Below are 20,773 nucleotides of genomic sequence, written 5' to 3' on the forward strand. Positions count from 1 at the left end.
CCCTGGCCAGGGAACTAAGATCCCACAAACTATGAGGCGTGGCCAAAAAAAAAAAAAGCCATAAATTACTTTGATAGTATATGTCCTTGATATGATGTGATTAAAATGTGATAAAATTCCCTCTGTACTCTTCCTCCAAAAACATACAGAAACCCAAGATAATCATAAGAAAAGCATCAAATTCCACTAGGGGGGCATCCTACAATATACCTGACCAGTATTTCCCCAAACTGTCAGGTTTCTATACAAACTTTTGGTCAAAAACAAGGAAAGTCTGAGAATCTGTTACAGCCAAGAGAAACCTAAGGAGACATGAAAACTAAATGTAATTTGATGTTTTAGATGAGATCTTGGAACAGAAAAAGGACGTTGGGTAAAAGGTGAGGAAATCTGAACCAATGAGAGCCTTTAGTAGACAATAATATATTGACATTGGTTTATTAATTGTAATCAATATATCATGGGAATTAAGAAGTTACTAATAGGGGGACATGTGAGTGGGGTCGGGTCACTACTCCCTGATCCACGTGCTCAATGTTTTGTAAGTCTAAAACTGTCCAAAAACTTACGTATTACTAAGTATAATATTGTAAATAAGAAATAAACAGGAGAAGGCATCAATAAACAATATTAGAATGAAAAAAATTAGAAACATCATCTGGGTTTTGGAAACAGTCTACAATACAACACACTATAAACCAAATGATTCTATGAACCACTATGTGACAATTTTTTAGAGCACTTTTAAAAATATTTTAAATTATGAAATATAAAGTGTTCACAGAAATCTGTAGAGCATATATGTACACTTCAACAAATAACTATAGAGTGAACAGAAGTGGAGCCACTACCCAGGTCAAGAAATGCAACATTGCCAGGCACCTGGCTGCCTGACTTGTGCTCTTTTTCCCAGATTACAGCCCCTTCTGCCTCCTACACTGACCTTATCCTAACTATTCACATAGTAATTTTGGTAAACATTATAAAATTAAAACTCTGTCCATTTTTGAAAACTTTATATAACCTTGAAGAAACACAATTGTATTTATGTACTTTAGTGTATTTTTGGTGTATTTTTTCATCATTTACGCCATTGCATGCAGCTGGACTTTTCTGTTTCAGGGCTGTATTCAACCATATAAACTTTCTACTGTTGGTGGGGCTTTGGGTTGTTTCCACTTTTGGCCTCTTACAAACAGCGTCGCTCTGAAAATTCTCTGACGCCTATACTGGCCATAGAATATGTAAACTTCAACTTGCCAAATGTTTTCAACACATTTTACCAGTTTACACACTAGCTGCATGCAAGGGTGCTCATCGCCCTTCAGTTTTGCAGACCTTTGGTGATTTTCTGCATTGTTAGTTTTAGCCGATCAGGTGAGGGAACAGGGGTACCTCATAATGATTTGCATTTACTTGGTTACTAATAGGGGTGAACCCATTTTTCTGATGATTATTGGTTGATTGGGGGTGCTCCTTCAGGAAGTGCCTCATCAAGTATTTTGTCCATTTTTCTGCTGGGTTGTCTGTCTTGGTAGTAGTTTTATGTTCTGCTTATTAGTTCTTTACTGGGTATGAGTAACACGATATCTGTTCTCACTCTTTAATTTGTCTTTTCACTCTCTTTTTCATTTTCTTTGATCCACAGAAGTTTCTCTGTACCTCTAACAGAACAAATATTATTAAAAATAGCTAATATACGGTGACTATCTAATGCCAGACACTGTTCAATGCACTCTGCATAGAATAATTTATTTCTGCCTTATCTTCATAATGACCCTATAAGGGAAATCCTAGGAACCCTATTTCTCATATGAGGAAACCGCATCAAGGAGATATTAAGAAACTTGCTCAAGCTGACAGATCTAGTAAGTAGGGAAGTATTCAAACAAGAATCTCCAAGATGATTCCTTAAAAGAAGAACAAAGAGGGGTGATTTCTCCTCTACCGATCTGTGGTATTTGAGCTGCAATGGACAAATGTATCTGCGTACAGAATAGAGAGGCCAGACACAGACACATGGATATGTGGGAGTGTGCCTATGATGGAGGTAGTGTAGCAAACCAATGGGGAAGGATGGGCTATTCAATATGTGGTAGTGGCATTGGCACTATTTTGGGGGGTGGAATTGGAGCTTGACCTCATACCACTTACATAAATAAATTTGAGGTGCATTACAGACAGATACAACACAGAATTTTAAGACAAAATATTGAAGAATGTTTTTATGAACTCAGGGTGGAACAATGGCATATAAAACCAAAAGCACCATGATGGGAGTGATTGATATATTTAAATGATTCCAAACTAATGACTGTGATGGTTAATTTCACATGTAGACTGGGCTAAGAGATGCCCAGATAGCTGGTAAAGCGTCACTTCTGTATGTTCTGCATGGCTCTTCAGTGAAGAGATTAGCACTTGCATCAGTAGACTGAGTAAAGGGCGCCTTCACCACTGCAGGCGGGAGCACCCAAACCACTGAGAGCCCAAATTCAACAAAAGAGCAGAGTAAGGGTGAACTTACTCTCTCTGCTTGAGCAGATGCATCCGTCTTCTCTTGCTTTGGGACATCTGACATGGGCACTCCTGGTTCCCAGGCTTTCGAACCCAGACTCAACCATATTCCCCGTTCTCCATCTTGCAGACGGCCCACCTGACAGATCGTGGGATTCCTCAGCCTCCATAGCCAGATGAATGAGTTCCTCTACTAAGAGCTGTACACATACCTCCTATCGGTTCTATTACTCTGCAGAACCCTCACTAATACTAGGACGTAACAAATTAAAGGAAATTACAGTCTAGGAGAAGTTTGTCATCATACATGAAATAGACAATGAATTAGTATCCTGAATATCACATAACTTCTACATAACAACAACAAAAAATAGTCAAACCAAAAAAAGTAGGCAGAGCTTTAGAATAGGTAATTCAGAAAAGAGGAAATCCAAATGGCCAATAAATACAAGAAGATGTGCAGGATCACTAGCAATCTGAGAAGCTGTTCTCTGCCCATTTCGATTCGGTCTGACAATATAAAACCGTGGGTCAAGATCGGGAGAAACCAGAACTCTCCCACACTGCCAATAGAGCTGGAAATTGGAGGGCAAGGTGGCTTTTCCTAAAAAGTTAAAAGTGAACATAAATACAACCCAGAAATCCTATATACAAAGCTGTTCTGTGAAGCATACTTTGAAATAACAAAGATTTGCAAATAACCCTATTGTCCATCAGCACCAGAACGAATAAAATAAAATAAATTACACAGATCTAGTGGACTTCGTTGACCTAACTAGGGACTATAGATAGGAAAGTCTTTAGATCTTGATACTGTAATATTGACTTTTTTAAAAGGTGATGGTGGGGGTATGTTGTTTAAACCACACAACATACTCCTTTCCGTTTCGTAGCCTTTTGTCTCCAAACTTGATGAATATACACTGGACTCGTGATTGTTATTTCTCAGAAGTGGAGAGAGGCCTAGGAGAGAGCGTGGCAGTGAGAACAAAGGTGGCTCTATCCTTGCCTTTATTTAACTGTCATTGTCAATGTCCCTTGCTTTTCCAAGATTAAGTATAGCAACAACTTACTGGACATGGAAGAACAGCTGGATCTGGGCATCTTTTCTTGAGAAGAGTGGTCCAGATTGTGAGTATCCAAATTGAGTGTGTCACTTGCCTTGAAATAAAATAGAATTTTTAATAGAATTGCTTGATGAATCCCCTTCATTACCACTCTCAGCTCCTGATCCTTTCAAGAAGACTAATCTTTTTATAATGGAAATCTAGTTGATTTGCAATATTTTGTTAGTTGCAGGTGTACAGAAAAGTGATTGTTATATACATATTTTTTCAGATTATTTTTCATAATAGCTTATTATAAGATATTGAATACACTTCCCTGTGCTATATAGCAAATCCTTGTGGGTTTTTTTGTTTTGTTTTTGTTTGTTTTGGTTTTTTTTTTTACAAATCCTTATTGCTTATCTGTTTTCTGTACAATAGTGTGTATCTGTTAATCCCATACACCTAATTTATCCCTCCCCTGCTCCTTTTCCCCTTAGCTAACCACAAGTTTGTTTTCTCTGTCTTTGAGTCTGTTTCTGTTTTGTATATAGATTCACTTGTATTGTTTTTTAGATTACACAGGTAAGTGATATATTTGTCTTTTTCTGTCTTACTTCACTTAGTATGACATTCTCTAGGTCCATCTATGCTGCTGCAAGTGGCAATATATCATCTTTTTGTGGCTGAGTAATATTCCATGGTATGTATATACCACTTCTTCTTAAACCAATCATCTGTTGATGGCCCTTGGTGTGTTTCCATGTCTTGGCTATTGTAAATAGGGCTGCTGTGAACACTGGGGTGCATGTATCTTTTCGAATTAGAGTTTTCGTCTTTTCCGGATATACGCCTAGGAATGGGATTGTTGGATCATATGGTAGCTCTATTTTTAGTTTTTTTAAGCAACCTCCATACAGTTTTCCATAGTGGCTGAACCAATTTGCATTCCCACCGAAAGTGTAAGAGGGTTCCCTTTCATCCACACCCTCTCCAGCATTTATTATTTGTAGACTTTTTGACGATGGCCATTCTGACAGGTGTGAAGTGACACCTCTCTGGGGTTTTGATTTGCATTTCTCTAATAATTAGCGATGTTGAGCATCTTTTCATGGGTCTGTTGGCCATTTGTATATCTTCTTTTGAGAAATGCCTCCTTAGGTCAAGAAGACTAATTTAGGAACCAGTATACTGGTAAACCTAAACTGTATTTTTAACATTGCTACTCTTTATTAGGCAAAGGAAATTTTGTTTCAAGTATAAAAGTGAGTGAAAAACATAAGGAGTATAGTGGAAGAAATATTCTCTGAAATTTATTTTTGTTTCTTGGCCTTCAAAACCCCCAATTTTGTTATCCTAGGCTATTTGGAGCGTGTATCTGCCGGGAAGAGATTGTGATATCCCTGAAATATAACAAGGAAAATTTCAGTTTCTAAAATTTAAAATGGCAATATGAGCCAGGCTACTGTCTTCACAGAGACTTTTCAGAGTTCCCTTATTTCTCTGCACTGCCATATCCACAACTGACCTAAATGAAAGGACCAAAAGCCCTCAAGATCTCAGTTCCTTATCACATGAAAGTTTACTCCTTGCTCATATGAGATCTACTATGGTCCACTTGCTCTCCAGGGCTGCTGCCTTCCCAGTAATTCCAGTCTGCTTCCATCATGCGGTTCCACCGTCTCAATACAGGGCTTAATCATCTTTCCAGCCAAGCATCTCACTGCCATCCTCCACTGAGGATCCTGAGTTCAGTCTCTCAGCTTCAGTTTTCCACAGAATATACTACCACACAGTTGCCTAGCTGCATGGTGATAGGGATGAGATGTGGGCTTTTGCTACTCCTCAATCAGAACTTCAAACAAGTCTAACTTTTTCATTAGTCCTGCCTTTAGTTTTACATGGTGCTTCAAATTCCAGAATCTTACTGAACTTCTGTAGGGGAGAGCTGGAGGGAAGAGAGATGTGGTTTGATTCTCTGAAGTGTTTCCTTCTGCATCAAACTATCACTTTCAATTTCCAAAATTGATTCTGAGTTTGGCCACTTCTGTGCATCTTCAACACTATGGCCTAAGTCAGTAACCATCAATTCTCACCTGCATTACTTAGGTGTTCTAACTAACTACTTCTCCTGCCCCCAAGGGGTCCACAGAACAATTAAGGTGATTAGTTAGATATGTAAAGTATATCATGTCAAGTGCTGTTTTAAACTTCCAATGCCTTCTCATTTCAAGTTGAAAAAAACTCAAATATTTCACATGAGCTACAAGGTCCTGCATACCCTGGACCCTGCCTCTCCCTTCTCAGTGCCCCAGACACAAATGAGCTTCCTCTCTGTCCACACAAGAACACCAAGCTCTCTGTTAGGGCTGTTACACTTGCTGTTTCATCCTAGTGGAAATCAGCTCTGGACCTTCCTTCTTGTCATTTGGGACTCAGAAAGGTCTCCTGCTCTATGAAGTATTCCCTGCCCACCGGAACCACACTGCCCATTCTGCACTAGCATCCCATCCCCTTTAATCTCTTCACAGAACATATGCCCACTTGAAATTGTCTTGTTCCTTTATTGGTGGATTTGTTTCTTGGGATGTATCAATGACCTAACCATGTGAAATATACATACAGCATTGAGAAGGCAGTGGAGACTTGCAGAGAAGATTTTCACATGCTGGCACTTTTTGTCCTCTGTTTGCTCATCTCTCCTAGCAACTTGGATCAGCCAAGTGCCAGGTGATTTCCACCAAGTCATCCTTCAGATAGGCCTGCAAACAAAACCCCCCAACCCAGCCAGCCAGCTGGAACCCAACAATCAACCCCAAACTCACTCACCAACATCACACAAGGCAACAAGCTCAGAAAAATAAGTTTTGCTTGAAATGTTTTGATATAATTATTAAGAAAAGTGCAGAAAAAACGACCACCTCTCCGTTGACTGACTGAACAACCCAGAAAATAAAGTCAGATTTTAACATTCTGGTTACTTTTAATATATTTAATAAACTCAGATTTTAACATTCTAGTTACCATACTGGCAGAGAACATATTTTCAATACATCAAAGACTCAGAAAGATTATCAATTATTATCTTAGTCTCTACTGACCTAATTGGTCAAAAGGACCTAATTTGGCAAGAAAAGTGGGAAGAGAAGGGGGAAGAGGAAAAGGAGAGAGACTGGAGGGTAATGAAAGCCCAGGGTTCTTTAGAAGTTCAGCAGCATCCAGAGCTGGCCCACAGGATGGGAGTGTGAGGTAGATTGGGCTCTGGCGACCTCAGCAGGATCTAGTTCCCAGAGCCACTAGAGTGTCCAGTGCATGAAACCTCAGTTTGTGACACAGGAGTTAGCGGTGTCCAAGCATTCCAGGGTCTGGAAGGAAGAACAAACTTTGGAGAATTTGGTAAACACCACAGACCCAGCACGTCCAGCGGCAGCACAGGAGGCACTCTCACGCAAGACTAGTGACCTGCAAATACCCAAAGCTCTGAAATGTAAATATGACCAGTCTCAAAGGATCCCCACGCAGGAGCAGTGGGGTAGAAAGGCATCCCCTGGGCTTAGGGGACGGGGCCACAACCACAGCCAGAAGCCGTGGCGGGATGCTGGAGCCCAGGGCTGAGCGGGGCGGCGCTGTCCGGCGAGGGTGCCTCCACAGGCAGGGGCGGAGCCTCTGGGTCCTGATCTGTGTCTAACGAAAGCCTCCTCTTAGCCCTGGGGGGAGCAGCTGGCTCCTGAGGGCCCTGTTCCCAAGGACGACGACGAGGGCCACATCTTCCAGCTGGGTGGCGATCCGGGGCGGATGGACCTGCGGTCGGCGGCTGGGTCGGGCCGGGCTCGCCGGAGGTGCTGGTGGCCGCAGCCCCGAACTGGGCGGCAGAGCACGACCCCCGGGCCGGCGAGGGGCGCCGGCACCCAGCACGCACAGGGACTCGGTGGCTGGTCCCAGCGCCCGCGGCTACAGCCCTGCGGGGGCGCAGAGCGCGGCGGGGCAGGTGGTGCCTCTGGCCGAGAGCGGCTCCCAGGGGCGCGCGGACCTCCCTCCAGGCGTTCAGGACCTGGCTGTCGGGCGCCGTGGGCTGCGTGTGGTCCACCACGGTCCGCTCCTGCCCGCGTTTCCACAGCTCGTAGCGCTCCGGTTGCAGGATGCGCACGAAGGCGTCCATGGAGAAGGCGACCCGGGCCTCCCCGCAGCTGCACTGCGAGGCCGCTTTGCCATAATCGATCCAGCGCGGGCAGGCGAAATTGATGGCCTCCGCGCAGTTGAAGCCATGGTTGAAGCCAGAGTGGTAGCCATAGGGAAAGGTCACGATGAACTCCCCAGCCTCCTGAGTGACCCGATCGAAGGGGATGCCGTTGTCCTTGAGGACCGTGGGCGAGATGAGAGCCACCTTGTGCCGCAGGAAGGCCTCACAGCCCCGCGCGCTGCCCGGGAAAAGCTGCCTGGCCAGGCGTTCCAGGCGCCGGCCGTGCTCCGGGGGCACCGCGTACCACGTCTTGGGCTCCCCGAAGTGCAGGTAGTTGATGCTGTAAAGGTCCATGTCCTCCGTGTGCCAGGCGAAGGCGGTCTTCCACATGCCGAAGTACAGGTAGGGGGTGTTGACGCCCTCGATGACCACTCCGCACTCCTGCTCCAGCAGGTCCTGAATGGTTCCCAGGTGTCCAAGGTTCCACTGCTCCGTGCTTTGATCGAATAAGGAGCCACTCACGTCCGCACCATATACTGGTGAATCATAGAGGCGTGTTTTCCAATATTTTCGCTCCAGGTCCTTAAAATCAAAGTGTGGTGGCGTCCGGTATTTTTCACTATTTGCTAAGTGGTGGTACTCACCCACGGTCATGGCTTTCTTCTTTTTGTGGTATTGAGTAAACACACCTGCCTGCCCAGAAGTCACCTGCTGGAGGGGAGCGGCTATTAAGATGTCATTGATATCATCATAGGTCTGTCTGGCTTTCCAGTCCTTGGGTGGAATGATCTTCGCCACGCCTGCTCGGTGTGCACCTTGGGATTCCATATAAGCAATGTATTTATCGAAATCATTAAACTCTTCTTTGGTTGGATGAAATACCATTATTCTACAACTTGGGTTCTGGGCCCAGTTGGACTTAGACTTCATAGCTTTCATTAATAAGCGGGAAACTCCCAAGTTCTGATGTATGTTCTGGGCAGGTGAGGATGCTGGAAAACACTACTTTTTCAAAAATGGGTTGGAGTATATCAGCAGGAGCCCGCAGTAGACTTTAATGCAATGAGTTGATAATATTTCTTAGGCTTGCTGATTCTCCAGGGGACTCCACGCTGGGCAGAAGCCTTGCTCAGGACTGATGCCGGCTGAGCCTGCAAGTCTGTGATGTCCTTGGTTGACACTTGGCTCTGTCCTCTTGAGATCTAGTGAATCACCCAGCCCTGGCTGGGTATCCCAAATGCAGTGTCTTCAGGGCAGAATTGAAAGCAAAACCTAAAAAGAAAAAGAATAGAGACAGGTTGAAAACTGATGGTTGGAAATAGTTACAAGGGAACTACAAAGAAAACACCACCATGGACTTTAATTGCATATTCAAATAAAGGCGAAAATTTCATAAGTTTGACAATACAAGAAATGGTGTTGTGAACAGTGGAAATTCTTGTACTCTAGTAAGGAGAACGGAAATCATTACATTCACTTTGAAAACCTATTTGGACAGTATCCACTAAAATTGAACTTACCCATGTGCTATGATTCATGCCTAGGATATGTGTATGTCTGTGCAATGAAAGTCAAGTCCAAGAATGTTCAGAACAACATGATTTCAGTAGTCAAACACTGGAAACAACTCAAATGCCAGTCAACATTAGAATGGATAAGTACATTGTAGTATATTCATACAATGGAATACAATACAGGAATGAGATCAACAAAAACTACATGAAAATAAAAGAATAATTCTATAAACATAATACTGAGCAAAATTATCCGGACTCAAAAGAAGACCTATTCTATGCTTCCATTTATATAAAGATAAAAAGGTACCTATAAGATGATGATATTTTTTGGTACCAACATAATCTATGTTAGAAGTCAGAGTAGTGGTTACCTTTTTGAAAGAGAGAGGTTGTGAGTGGGGCTGTGAGGAAGTCTCTAGAGTAATGTGAATATTCTGTTGTGAACCCAGGTACTGGTTACAGAGCCATCAGAATGACTCATTGTCATAATTCTTCAAGTTATGATGATTTTCACAAATTTCTATGAAATCAATTTTTTAAAATTTATTTAAATTATTTAAATAAATTTAAAATTATAGTTTAGGGTGAAAAGCATTAAAACAGAATGATATCTTTCATTGTACCAAAAGGAAAAAGAAGGGTGATTGAAAATATATGAACTAAACATTCAATTGAAGAAACTATAAAATAGAAGAAGAGAAAGAAGGGGTAGGAGTCAAAAAATAACAAAGAATAAAGACAAAATTAACGAAAGAAAACACATACAAGACAGAACACTGATGACCAAAAATATTCTTGGAAGAAATTAATGATAGCAATACACCCTGGGCGTAACTGAGCATAAGAAAGAAGGGGAAAATAAACCACTAGGAATGAAATAGTGCACAAAAGAATTTTTAAAATCTCGAAAGAGAATCTTAGGAGAAACTTGCCAGCAACATTTTCAAAAGACAAGAGAAAAGAATAAATTTCTGGAGAGGAAACATATCCAAAATGGATGCAAGAAACACCAGAAAGCTTGAATAACACCCCAGTATAAGAAGCTGGTTCAAAGTATGACCCCTGAAAGTCCAGGAGACACATCATTTTGCATGTGAATCTAGAAAACTTTCAAGAAACAGTTAACTCTTATTGTGCAAATTGCTTCAGAGTATAGAAAAAGTTGGAAAGCTACTCAGATGAGGCTATTCTGCTCTCTGATAGCCAAACGAAAAAAGGACAATAAAAAATAAAGCTACAGGCCATTTTTGTTTATAAGCATAGAGGAAAGCATAAAATGGAATGTTATCCAATGAAATGCAGCAAGATAGTAAAAGAATAATACATCATGACCAAATAGAAGGCAAGTATGATTGAACATTGGAAAATTTAATGATATAATTCAGAATATTAACAAAGTAAATGAAAAATATCATCATCTTATAGGTACCAAAAAAGCATTTGATGAAATGGAAAATCCATTCATGATTTTAAAATTCTTACTTGCAAAGCATCAAGAGAAACTTTTTTTTGTAAGATAAAGAATTTCAAGGTAAAAAATAGCAATGATCATTCTTAACAGTGAAACAAAAGTAACATTCTCATTAAAGTTAGGAAAAAGAGATGCATCAGCATGAAAAGCTGCTCAATATCACTAATTATTAGAGAAATGCAAATCAAAACTACAATGAGGTATCCCCTCACACCAGTTAGAATAGGCATCATTAGAAAATCTACAAACAACAAATGCTGGAGAGGGTGAAAAGGGAACCCTCTTGCACTGTTGGTGGGAATGTAAATAGATAGAGCCACTATGGAGAAGAGTATAGAGTTTCCTTAAGAAGCTAAAAATAGAATTACCTTATGATCCAGCAATCCCACTACTGGGCATATACACAGAGAAAGCCATAATTGAAAAAATACATGCACCCCAATGTTCATTGCAGCACTATTTACAATAGCCAGGTCACGGAAGCAACCTCAATGCCCATCGACAGACAAATGGATAAAGAAGTGGTGGTACATATATACAATGGAATATTACTCAGCCATAAAAAGGAACGAAATTGAGTCATTTGTTGAGACGTGGATGGATGTAGAGACTGTCATACAGAGTGAAGTAAGTCAGAAAGAGAAAAACAAATATCGTATATTAACGCATGTATGTGGAATCTAGAGAAATGGTACAGATGAACCGGTTTGCAGGGCAGAAGTTGAGACACAGATGTAGAGAACAAGCGTATAGACACCAAGGGGGAAAAAACCGCGGTGGGGTGTGGGTGGTGGTGTGCTGAATTGGGCGATTGGGATTGACATGTATGCACTGAGGTGTATAAAATTGATGACTAATAAGAACCTGCAGTATAAACAAACAAACAAACAAACAAAAAACAACTAATACTAAACTTTCTTTGGGTTATTTGTATGGAAATATGTTAATATAAAGGTTTCAGACATTACATGAAATTTCCAGAAATCTTATATCTTTTGGTATAATGTTATAAGTCATAATTCTAGTTATTACTTTAAAATGTATATCTCAGAAATAACAAAATTTCCTTGTCAATTGCATTATTATGAACTTTCATCCAATCTTTAACCGTGGTCATTTTCAAGTCTTTTGTCCTTTACAGACAGTTCTGGGTGTACTCTGATGCTTTTGCAAAAACGGTCCTATCAAAGGGTTTCATCTTCAAGAAATTCATGGAAAAGACTCTGACAAGTACAGGTTCTGGTAACTGACTATACTGCTGAACTGAATGAATAAGCATGTTCAGAACACTAATGGAAAACTGATGAATTCATAAAAGTGCTAACAAAAGACCAAGATGAAAAAAAAATTAATTAGGTGGGACTGAGTCAACTTATGAGGATGATTTAATTTTTGTGACTTTCTGTTTGAATTAAAAAAAAAAAGAAATCCCACAAGGACTCAGAGGCAAAAAATATACAAATCAATTTCCACTGCAAAGTAAAGGAGTTGTTACAGTGGAGGATTACTGGACTGAATGTCAATATTATGACATAGTATGAGTGAGTTTCGTGTTGGGTAATTGCAATCGTTGCTTTTGTTGTGGTCATCCATTTACAATGCTTGGTGTCAGTTTATTTATCCCTTATAAAAATAAAATACAGTGTGTGTGCGTGAAAAGAAAAAACATATTGAAAACAATGTGAAAAATAAATCTCACCATGTACACTCCACTTTCAACTTGAACTGTGTAGAGCAAATGTAATAGTTATGATTTAGGACAGAAAATATATGTGTACAAATAAGAAAACAAAAAAATAACCAAAGCAAACTATCTCATTAACCCAATTTCAAGTGCTCCCTTATTACTGTTTCCTAATCCTCTTAAGCTCCCCTAATTTCCACCATTCAAATATTCTCTCTCACTTTCCCCTGTCCTCAAACTTCAGGGGCACCTATTCCACCCCACTTAGAATCCTCCGAATGTCTGAAAAGTCCCTAAGTGATCTGGCCCACCATCACCTCTTGACCTCACCCCTTTCTACCCTGCTCCTTGCTCTCTCATTCCAAACACATTCCTGGCTGTGTCTCAAAAAAGGCCGGTATACTCTTGTCTGAGGGTCTTTGCACCCAGGCAACTCTCAAGCCTCAGCCCAAACATCACCTTTTCAGGGAACTCTCCTCTGATTGTCTTGCTTTGGATAAAAGTAGAGACGATTTTCCTTCCAGGAAAACAGGTACTCTCTCAACAAAACATTTCCAAATGAAACTTGAACTGATGGTCAGTACCCATGTATCTCTTCCAGATATACTCACATCAGCGCCATGGTAACTCCAACATTGCTGATTGCATCACAATGGAATCCAACTGGCTCTTCCAACTGTCTACTAAAAGGCCTCCTTTTTAAAGTTATCAGCCCACAAAACACAGGTATTTTGCCTGAAATTTTTCCTTTAAGATTTCTTACAAGAAAATAAATGAGATCTAAATATTATACAAATTTCAGGGTCCTTTTAGGTCCAGAGGGATTTCCCTGGGAAAGCTGCCAGAATGGGAGGAGCTAGCACAGTTGTCAGGGCATTAAACACCACTAGTATTGGGTCAGCACAAGAACCAGGGAGAGGAGAAGAAAACCATGCTACAGAAATCGGTGAGGAAGAGCTCAAATGCCTTTAGAGAACAAAGGCATTTCATCTTCCTCACCCTGTAGTCTCCCCAATAAGACTTCGAAAGATCAGCTTGCCTGCCATTGTTCCAAGTGATAGAAACTCCCCACATCTCCTATGGTCTGCAAGAGGTGCCCGAGGTCCCTATATCTTATCTGGGGTCCATTCAAGACAAGAGGAAGCTGGGGCTGGGGCCCAATCCTCTACCACCCCTCTCCCCAAAGAGGTCAGCACAATTGGGCTTCAACATAAAACATTTCTCCTTTGGATCTGGGATCAGGGACAAAAAAATAGCCAAGGAAGGGCTTGCTCTCTGTGACCCCTGCTGGTAGCTTTTGTAAGAGTGCATCAAAGGAATGTTTGCTGCAGACCCGAATACTGGTGGCAGGGGCCCTTTGAGTGAGCGGTAGTAGCTCTGTGTACCTCTGCCCTGGAGCCTCATGCACCATGGAACGTGCAGAAGGTAGGTAATGGAGGATTAAAACACTCTTCTCTTTTTCCAACTTTAATGTCAAAGGATCAAAGAAACAATCTCGAGGTTTCTATAGAATTTGTTGGTAATAAATGGTGGGGAGGGGAAGTGGTTGACAATCTAGTTCATCCTTGAGGGAGTGTGACAAATGCAGTTAACTTAGCCTCTAAAGATTGGGTGGAAGTCAAATAATCTCTCTCTTCCTATTCCAGAAACACCTGATGAGCACTCAAGGGTCTTGGGGATAGATTGTTATGAAGGAGAAGCATTGTTCAAACATGACCCTAGATGTTCATCCTAAGATGCCTGAACAATAGGCTAGCCCAGACTCCTTCCATGACTGGAGGGCTATAGCATCCAAAAGGGCCCAAGGTCCCCAGGTGCCTTCTAACGTACAGGGCTGCTGGCTTTCCCAGAGAGCTCCTGTAACTGGCTGGCATGATATCTAGGCCGCTTAATTCCCCAAGCAGTCTGAAGGTCCCTCTCCTAATAAAGTTGCGGTCATCAAAGCCCTATATGAAGGAAGAGCACTGGGGAAGGGGCCTCCACTAGAACAAAACCCTCCTCAACATGGGATGCCTCTCCATGTAGACGCTGAGGAAATGCAGAGCCTATGTGTGCCTTGGTCTTGACGTGTTTCCTGAACTCATATTGTATGACTCTGTGGAATTTTCCTCCATCAAAAAGGGGACCCAAAAGATGGGAAGAAAGCAAATAGTAAGGTTTCATCAGGGTTAGGGTTTTCCAGCCATGTGTATCTCAAGGAGAGAGGAACAAGTGTCTTGATGGATTGGATGGAGGGATAAGAGAGTGATTAAAATGATGGGCCAGTAAATTTATCCTGGCTAAAAAAGGAAATGAGAACATGAGGGCAATGATGGAGAATGAAACAGTGCTCTATTCATGGACTGAATGTCTCCATTAGGTGAAATACGTCTATTAGAACACTAGGAAATGTAAGCAAAAAGAGAATGGGATGCTTGAAACATGGCTGGTACTCTCAGTATTCCCATTTTATGGAGGAAGAAACTGAGGTGTAGAAAAATTTATATTTAACTTCATAGCTTGTGTTCTCAATCTCTAGAGTTATTTTTGTACTTGTCTTATCTTCCATGTAAAACTACTTTGAGAGCATTGTCTAGGTCTTGTTCATCATCATATTTTCCAAGGGATCTTGGTACTTTATATAGTGCACACTCCAAAAATGTTTATTAAAAAAATAAGTAAATAAAATCATTTGATACACACTGGAGTCTCTCTCCTCTTGGTTACACCCCATCTTTCTCCCTACTCTCCTATGTCAGGGGAAGAGAAGATTCTCCCCCTCTCCAGAGCTAATCTTGCCATATAAACTCCTTATATTGACACCTCCCATGCATTCCAAAACTATGGTCAATTAAATGATCACTATCACCTCTGTAAAGACTTAAATCATCAGTCATCAGTCTGTTTCCTGATTTAATCTACATCCTTTCTTTTACCTTCCTTTCAATACCGAACATGTCAAAACATAAACAAAAAAATCTACGTTTACAAAAACATTTCCTCATCTCTCTAGTCTTCTGATTCTGACCCCACTTCTCCACTGAAATTGATCTTTGTAAATCATCAAATTGTCTCCCAAGTGCTACTCCATGGATTACACTTTATCTCTCTGCATCATTGATTCATGGAACACCTCCTTCCTCCTAAAATGTCTCTGACCTCTAGGGTACTGATAGTCTTCTCCGGTTCTTTTCTTTCTCCTTGGTTCCACTTCTTTTCCTACTATACAAATGCAGTCTTATTTCAAAGCTCAATTCTCATCTCACTTTTAACTCTTTTTATTTTTCCCCTTAAATTTCTCTCACTTTTAACTCTTTTTATTTTTCCCCTTAAATTTCCTTTTATGTTCATGGCTTTCTTTAGTATCACACTCTCTCTCTCTAAAGATATTATTTATTGCCATAGCTTTCTCCAGTAGCACTGACTTTCTCCTGCGTTTCTGATTTGCTTTTCCTTCTTGACTGTCCACTGAGCCCCTGAAAATCAACTTGTTTTGTGCAAATTGATCATCTCTCTCCTGAAATTAACTTCGTCCTTTAGAAATCTTTTTTTCTAAGGATGGGAATACAGTATCCTAGTTACCGTTGGCTATTACATCTCCCTCTCCCTAGACATATAGTCGGTGATGTCAGGGGATCCCACGACAGTCTACTGTGAGGCCCCAGGGACATCTGTATACCCCTGGGAGGCTTCTTGTGCTCTCCTTCCTTATATAAGGACCCAAGGATCCAGCTTGCTTCCTCTCCTACTTATGGCTGTCACCACTCAAGCTAGACCCTGAGGATCTACACGTACCGGTCACCTATATCAGGTGATAATCTCCCATCTCACCCTAATTTTTAATCGTAAAAATTCTTCTACAATGATTTTATTTAAAACTATGTAAATATATAATCAAATTTTTCATTCTATATGAAAACTTCCTCTAAAGAAATGAAAAGAGAAGAGTGAAACAATTTACAAGGAAAATTAATGTCAAAAATTTAAATACCATGCTAAGGGTCTTTCCCCTAATAAACCCTAAAATGCTGATTATGAATATCGCACAGGCCCTCATTTCTTATTGAATTCTTAATAGACAACTAAAACAAGCCTTGAGTTGAGTATTTGTTTTTGTTTTTGTTTTTGTTGGCTTTGCCACGTGGCATGTGGGATCTTCGTTCCCTGACCAGGGATCAAACCCGTCCCCCTGCAGTGGAAGCACAGAGTCCCAACCACTGGACTGCCAGGGAAGTCCCCTGTATTTGTTTTATAAACTAAATGATTTCCTGTTTACATTTCTAAGGATCCTAGGAGGTATGCGGCCGGGCTACCATCTGTATAAAATAAATAATCTAGATACACATTAGTCTTCAGATATTGTCCACCCAAAGGAAACACTCTGATTTTGTAAGTGTAACTCTGTGCTCAAATCAAAAATTGTCAGAATTTGCCGGGTACAATTACGGTGATCCTTCAGTGCTCCAGACCAATGTCTTCTCTATGGGTATCAGACGGTTGCTTTTACTGTGAAACCGCCTACATGTTTTGTTCAGTTGGAGCCCCAGGTACTAGTTGAGAATAAGTACCCTTTCATTTCAGTTACTCTTCCATTTTACCCTTATTCATGGTATCCCCAGTAACACAAATTCTTCCTCTAAGGAAACTTGACAATTCTGACAATTGAAGAAAAGTATTTTTATCAGAATGATTAGACTTGAAGGATTTTTGGAAATTAGGAGTCTTTCAAAAATAATTCCTCTAAGCTTTCCTAGTGTGTGTGAGTGTGTGTGTGTGTGTGTGTGTGTGTGTGTGTGTTTTAAACTGGGGAGAGTAAGAAGTGAAGTAAGTTTAATAAGTCCTCTCACTGTGGCCATTGGCCAGATTGCTTATTGTACAGATTGCTCAGCAATTTCAGGACAGCAGGAAAGCCTTCTTGTCTTTCATGCTCCGTGCGTATTTCAAAGCTATTCTTTCAAATGAGGATTGTCGACAGAATGCCTCAGACGCTAGCCATTGTGTCTGCTGACAGCCAATATCTAAATGCTGTGTTTAATAAATTTCTTCTCAAGTTAGAAAGTCTACTTACCGTTTATTGAAAATAATTATAACCATCATATTTGATGGCTAAATAAATTCTATTGGATGGAGATAAGTAACTCAACTTTCCCCCTATTATTGGACAGTTATTTTGTTTTTTACTTTTCCACAAGTATTACTAATCCCTTATAAATATCCTATATTTCAGTACCTAGATCAGTATATTTGGTAAAACATTAGTTAAATAATGAAATTCCTTGGATTAGATATGTAGAAATGGAATTACTGCATCGCAAGATTTAAACATTTAAAATCCTTAACATGTATTGCCAAAACTTTCCAGAAACATATCACTTTACATCCTCACCATTAACTTTACTCTGAAAAAAAGTCTTTAATAACTTGGTAAGAAAATTATTGTGAAAAATTTTGGTGAAAAAGTGTAGCTCAAGTTTTAATTTATGCTTCTTAAATTACAACTAAGATTGACTTTTTTTTCTTCAGTGAATGCTAGCCATTCGTATTGGTTCATATACTTTGTCCATTTTTTTCCAATATGGTTCTAGTGTTTTTTCTCATCTACTTACATGAACATTTTATATATTATGAGACTATTTTGCATATTTTACACAGTATATGAACATTTTACTTGCTCATGTGAATATTTTCCATATTAAGCCCTTTGTTTAATCTGTTCATAGATTTTTCCCAGTTTGCCATTTCTTTAATTTATATTTAATTTTAATTTTAAATGTTTTTCACATATATTTCAGTTTAATTTATTAAAATGTTGAGTCGGTCTTTTCCCTTGTAATGCCTTTCATGGCCTTTATGTTTAGAAAGTTAGAAAGTTATTTGCCCATCCAGAGACAGATAAATATTATCTTATGGGGGTTTTCCTTTTATATGTTAATTGTACTTTCAATTTTGAATTTAATTATACCTTTAATTCTAACTGGGTTTTGTGGGTTTGTTTTATTAACTTGTTTTATTGTTTTGTGAGTATGGTACGAAGAATAAGGGAGATGTAAATATGATTCCTAGTCCTAGTGTGCTGTGTTCCTCTCTAATAGTTTATAGGAGCTTTTCTTTGTCCCAGTGCTCTTAAATTTTTTCCGTCTCAAAATTCTGGTTCTTTAGTTTTATGAAAACTTTTTAGTTACTTCTTTGACAGCTTCCTCTAGTTTTTCCCTCTGTACATTAACTCCTGTATTTGGATATCAGACCTCATGGACTGGACCTCCATTTTTTGTGTCTTTTCTTCTTCCAATTTTCTATCCCTTTATCACTATGCTTTATCTTCTGAAATTTTTTCTCATCTTTATCTTGTAAACCTACTTCTATTGTCTTTTTCATTTCTCCTATCAAACTTTTAATTTTTAACAGCTCATTTCTGTCCCCTTAGCCTTTTCAAGTGTATATATCTTCCTTCCCTCCCCCCGCCATTGTCTTATTTTTGTTTCACAGGTGCACTTATTTCATCTCTCAGAAAATACTAAAATGTCAATGGCTTTTGGAGGTATTTTTCCCTCCTGCATAGTCTGTTTCTTTGAAACTTCTTTTTATTTTTTTTTCTTTTGTTTTGTTTTGGTTTGGTTTGGTTTCTATCTTTCAGGTTTAAGTCTTTCCTCAAATGTCTGGTGATCCTTAGTAGTTGGCACAAATATAAGAGTACAGCATAAAGAACTGATTAGAAGCTCAGGGTGTGTTGATGAGTTTGGAGATTATGCTTCCCTGAATGGTGATCTGTCTGGGCTGATTCCTGTGTGAACCGCTGATGCTGGTATCTGTACGACTGGTGATATTCAACAGTGAAGAATCTTCCAATCTTCCTCCTGAGGGGACAGGCCTGGCTTCCCCACCACATGGAAATTGGGTCCTGAAGTTTCCAATATCCAGCTTGGGAAGTTCACTAAATCAATTGGTTTTCCCTATGACAACCACATTCACAACAATTCCTGGAAATTCCCAGTCCAGAGACCATCCTTTTCACCTACTCTAGAAAATGAAGTTTAGTCTTCTGTTCAGGGTGAGAGAGCAGTTTACCTTGCTGCCCAGAGGGAGGGGATCTGAGCTTCTAACTGCTTCTAAGACAGACTTTCAACAAGTCCTTCTTAGCCTCATTTTAACTGCCACATCCAGAGGTGCCTGGTGTCATGAAATCCTAAGCCTTTTGGGTTCTTAGAGACAATTGTGTTGCTTCTTGTCTTTCCTCACTGCCCATTTAGGATTCAAATTTCCTGGGTTTGACAAATCAGTTTCTACTTGCCCATCTGTTTTCAAGTTTTGCTACTATATGATCTCCTTTACCATTTTCTTTGTATATTACTTCTTAAAACAAAAATCCTGTTATCGTCACTCCAGTGTAGTTTTGGAGGGAACAAAATAAATGACTGTGTTTAAACCACCATCTTTATCTCTTCTTGTTTCCCCAAATGTCTCTCACAATAGTTCCTTAAACAAACTCCCAGCTTCAGTCAAATCCATCTAGCCATTGTCCCTGACTCCATGTGCTTCCTCCCTCACTTTTGTCCTTTTACCCTTATCGAAATTACAATCCCTGCCTTCCAGACGAATCTCCCACTTGAGGCATTCTTCTCTACAAACCCTAGGTCTCGGTAAAGACTGTCCTCTACACTCCACGAACACTATTTGTCTGGACCATTTATTTGGTGCTTAAAACAAACTGTTGACGTGGGAACTCTCCAGACTGTTTTACTTGACAGCTTGCTTTCACCTCTAATGGGCACTTGTCTAAAGTAATAAATCCCTTCAATGAGATGTGCTTGCTTCTTTCTCTAAGATACCTGCGTGTTTCTGCTCCACAAGCTTCAACGTTCCTTTCTTGAGAAACTTCATCAAAAAGAGAAGATTGAGGGCTTCCCTGGTGGCGCAGTGGTTGAGAGTCTGCCTGCCAATGCAGGGGACGCGGGTTCGAGCCCTGGTCTGGGAAGATCCCACATGCCGCGGAGCAACTAGGCCCGTGAGCCACAACTGCTGAGCCTGCGCGTCTGGAGCCTGTGCTCCGCAACAAGAGAGGCCGCGACGGTGAGAGGCCCGCGCACCGCGATGAAGAGTGGTCCCCGCTCGCCGCAACTGGAGAAAGTCCTCGCGCAGAGACGAAGACCCAACACAGCCAAAAATAAATTAATTAATTAATAAAAAAAAAAAAAAAGAGAAGATTGAAAGGTGCCTTTTCCTGGACCTTTTTATCTCAAATGCCACTATTTGATGTGGACTCCCTAGTTAGGAATATCCAGGAGTGTGGATATAGAGGAGGTGTCAGGCCTGAACAGCATGGATTAAATCCTGATACAGTTGAACAGCATAAATTAAATCCTGACAAAGATGAGGACTTGG

The 20,773-nt window shown here is 40.4% G+C and overlaps 1 protein-coding gene across 1 annotated transcript; it reads right to left on the bottom strand.

Moving 5' to 3' along the window:
- Window positions 1-7,116: 7,116 nt before the first annotated feature.
- On the bottom strand, window positions 7,117-8,682 carry LOC132369713 (lysine-specific demethylase 4D-like). The gene has a single exon (XM_059929385.1). It carries the CDS (start codon window positions 8,680-8,682, stop codon window positions 7,117-7,119), a length of 1,566 nt encoding a protein of 521 aa, XP_059785368.1.
- Between the last annotated feature and the right edge of the window lie 12,091 nt (window positions 8,683-20,773).

The sequence above is a fragment of the Balaenoptera ricei genome, chromosome 8, assembly GCF_028023285.1.
Source record: "Balaenoptera ricei isolate mBalRic1 chromosome 8, mBalRic1.hap2, whole genome shotgun sequence".
Classification (NCBI taxonomy): domain Eukaryota; kingdom Metazoa; phylum Chordata; class Mammalia; order Artiodactyla; family Balaenopteridae; genus Balaenoptera; species Balaenoptera ricei.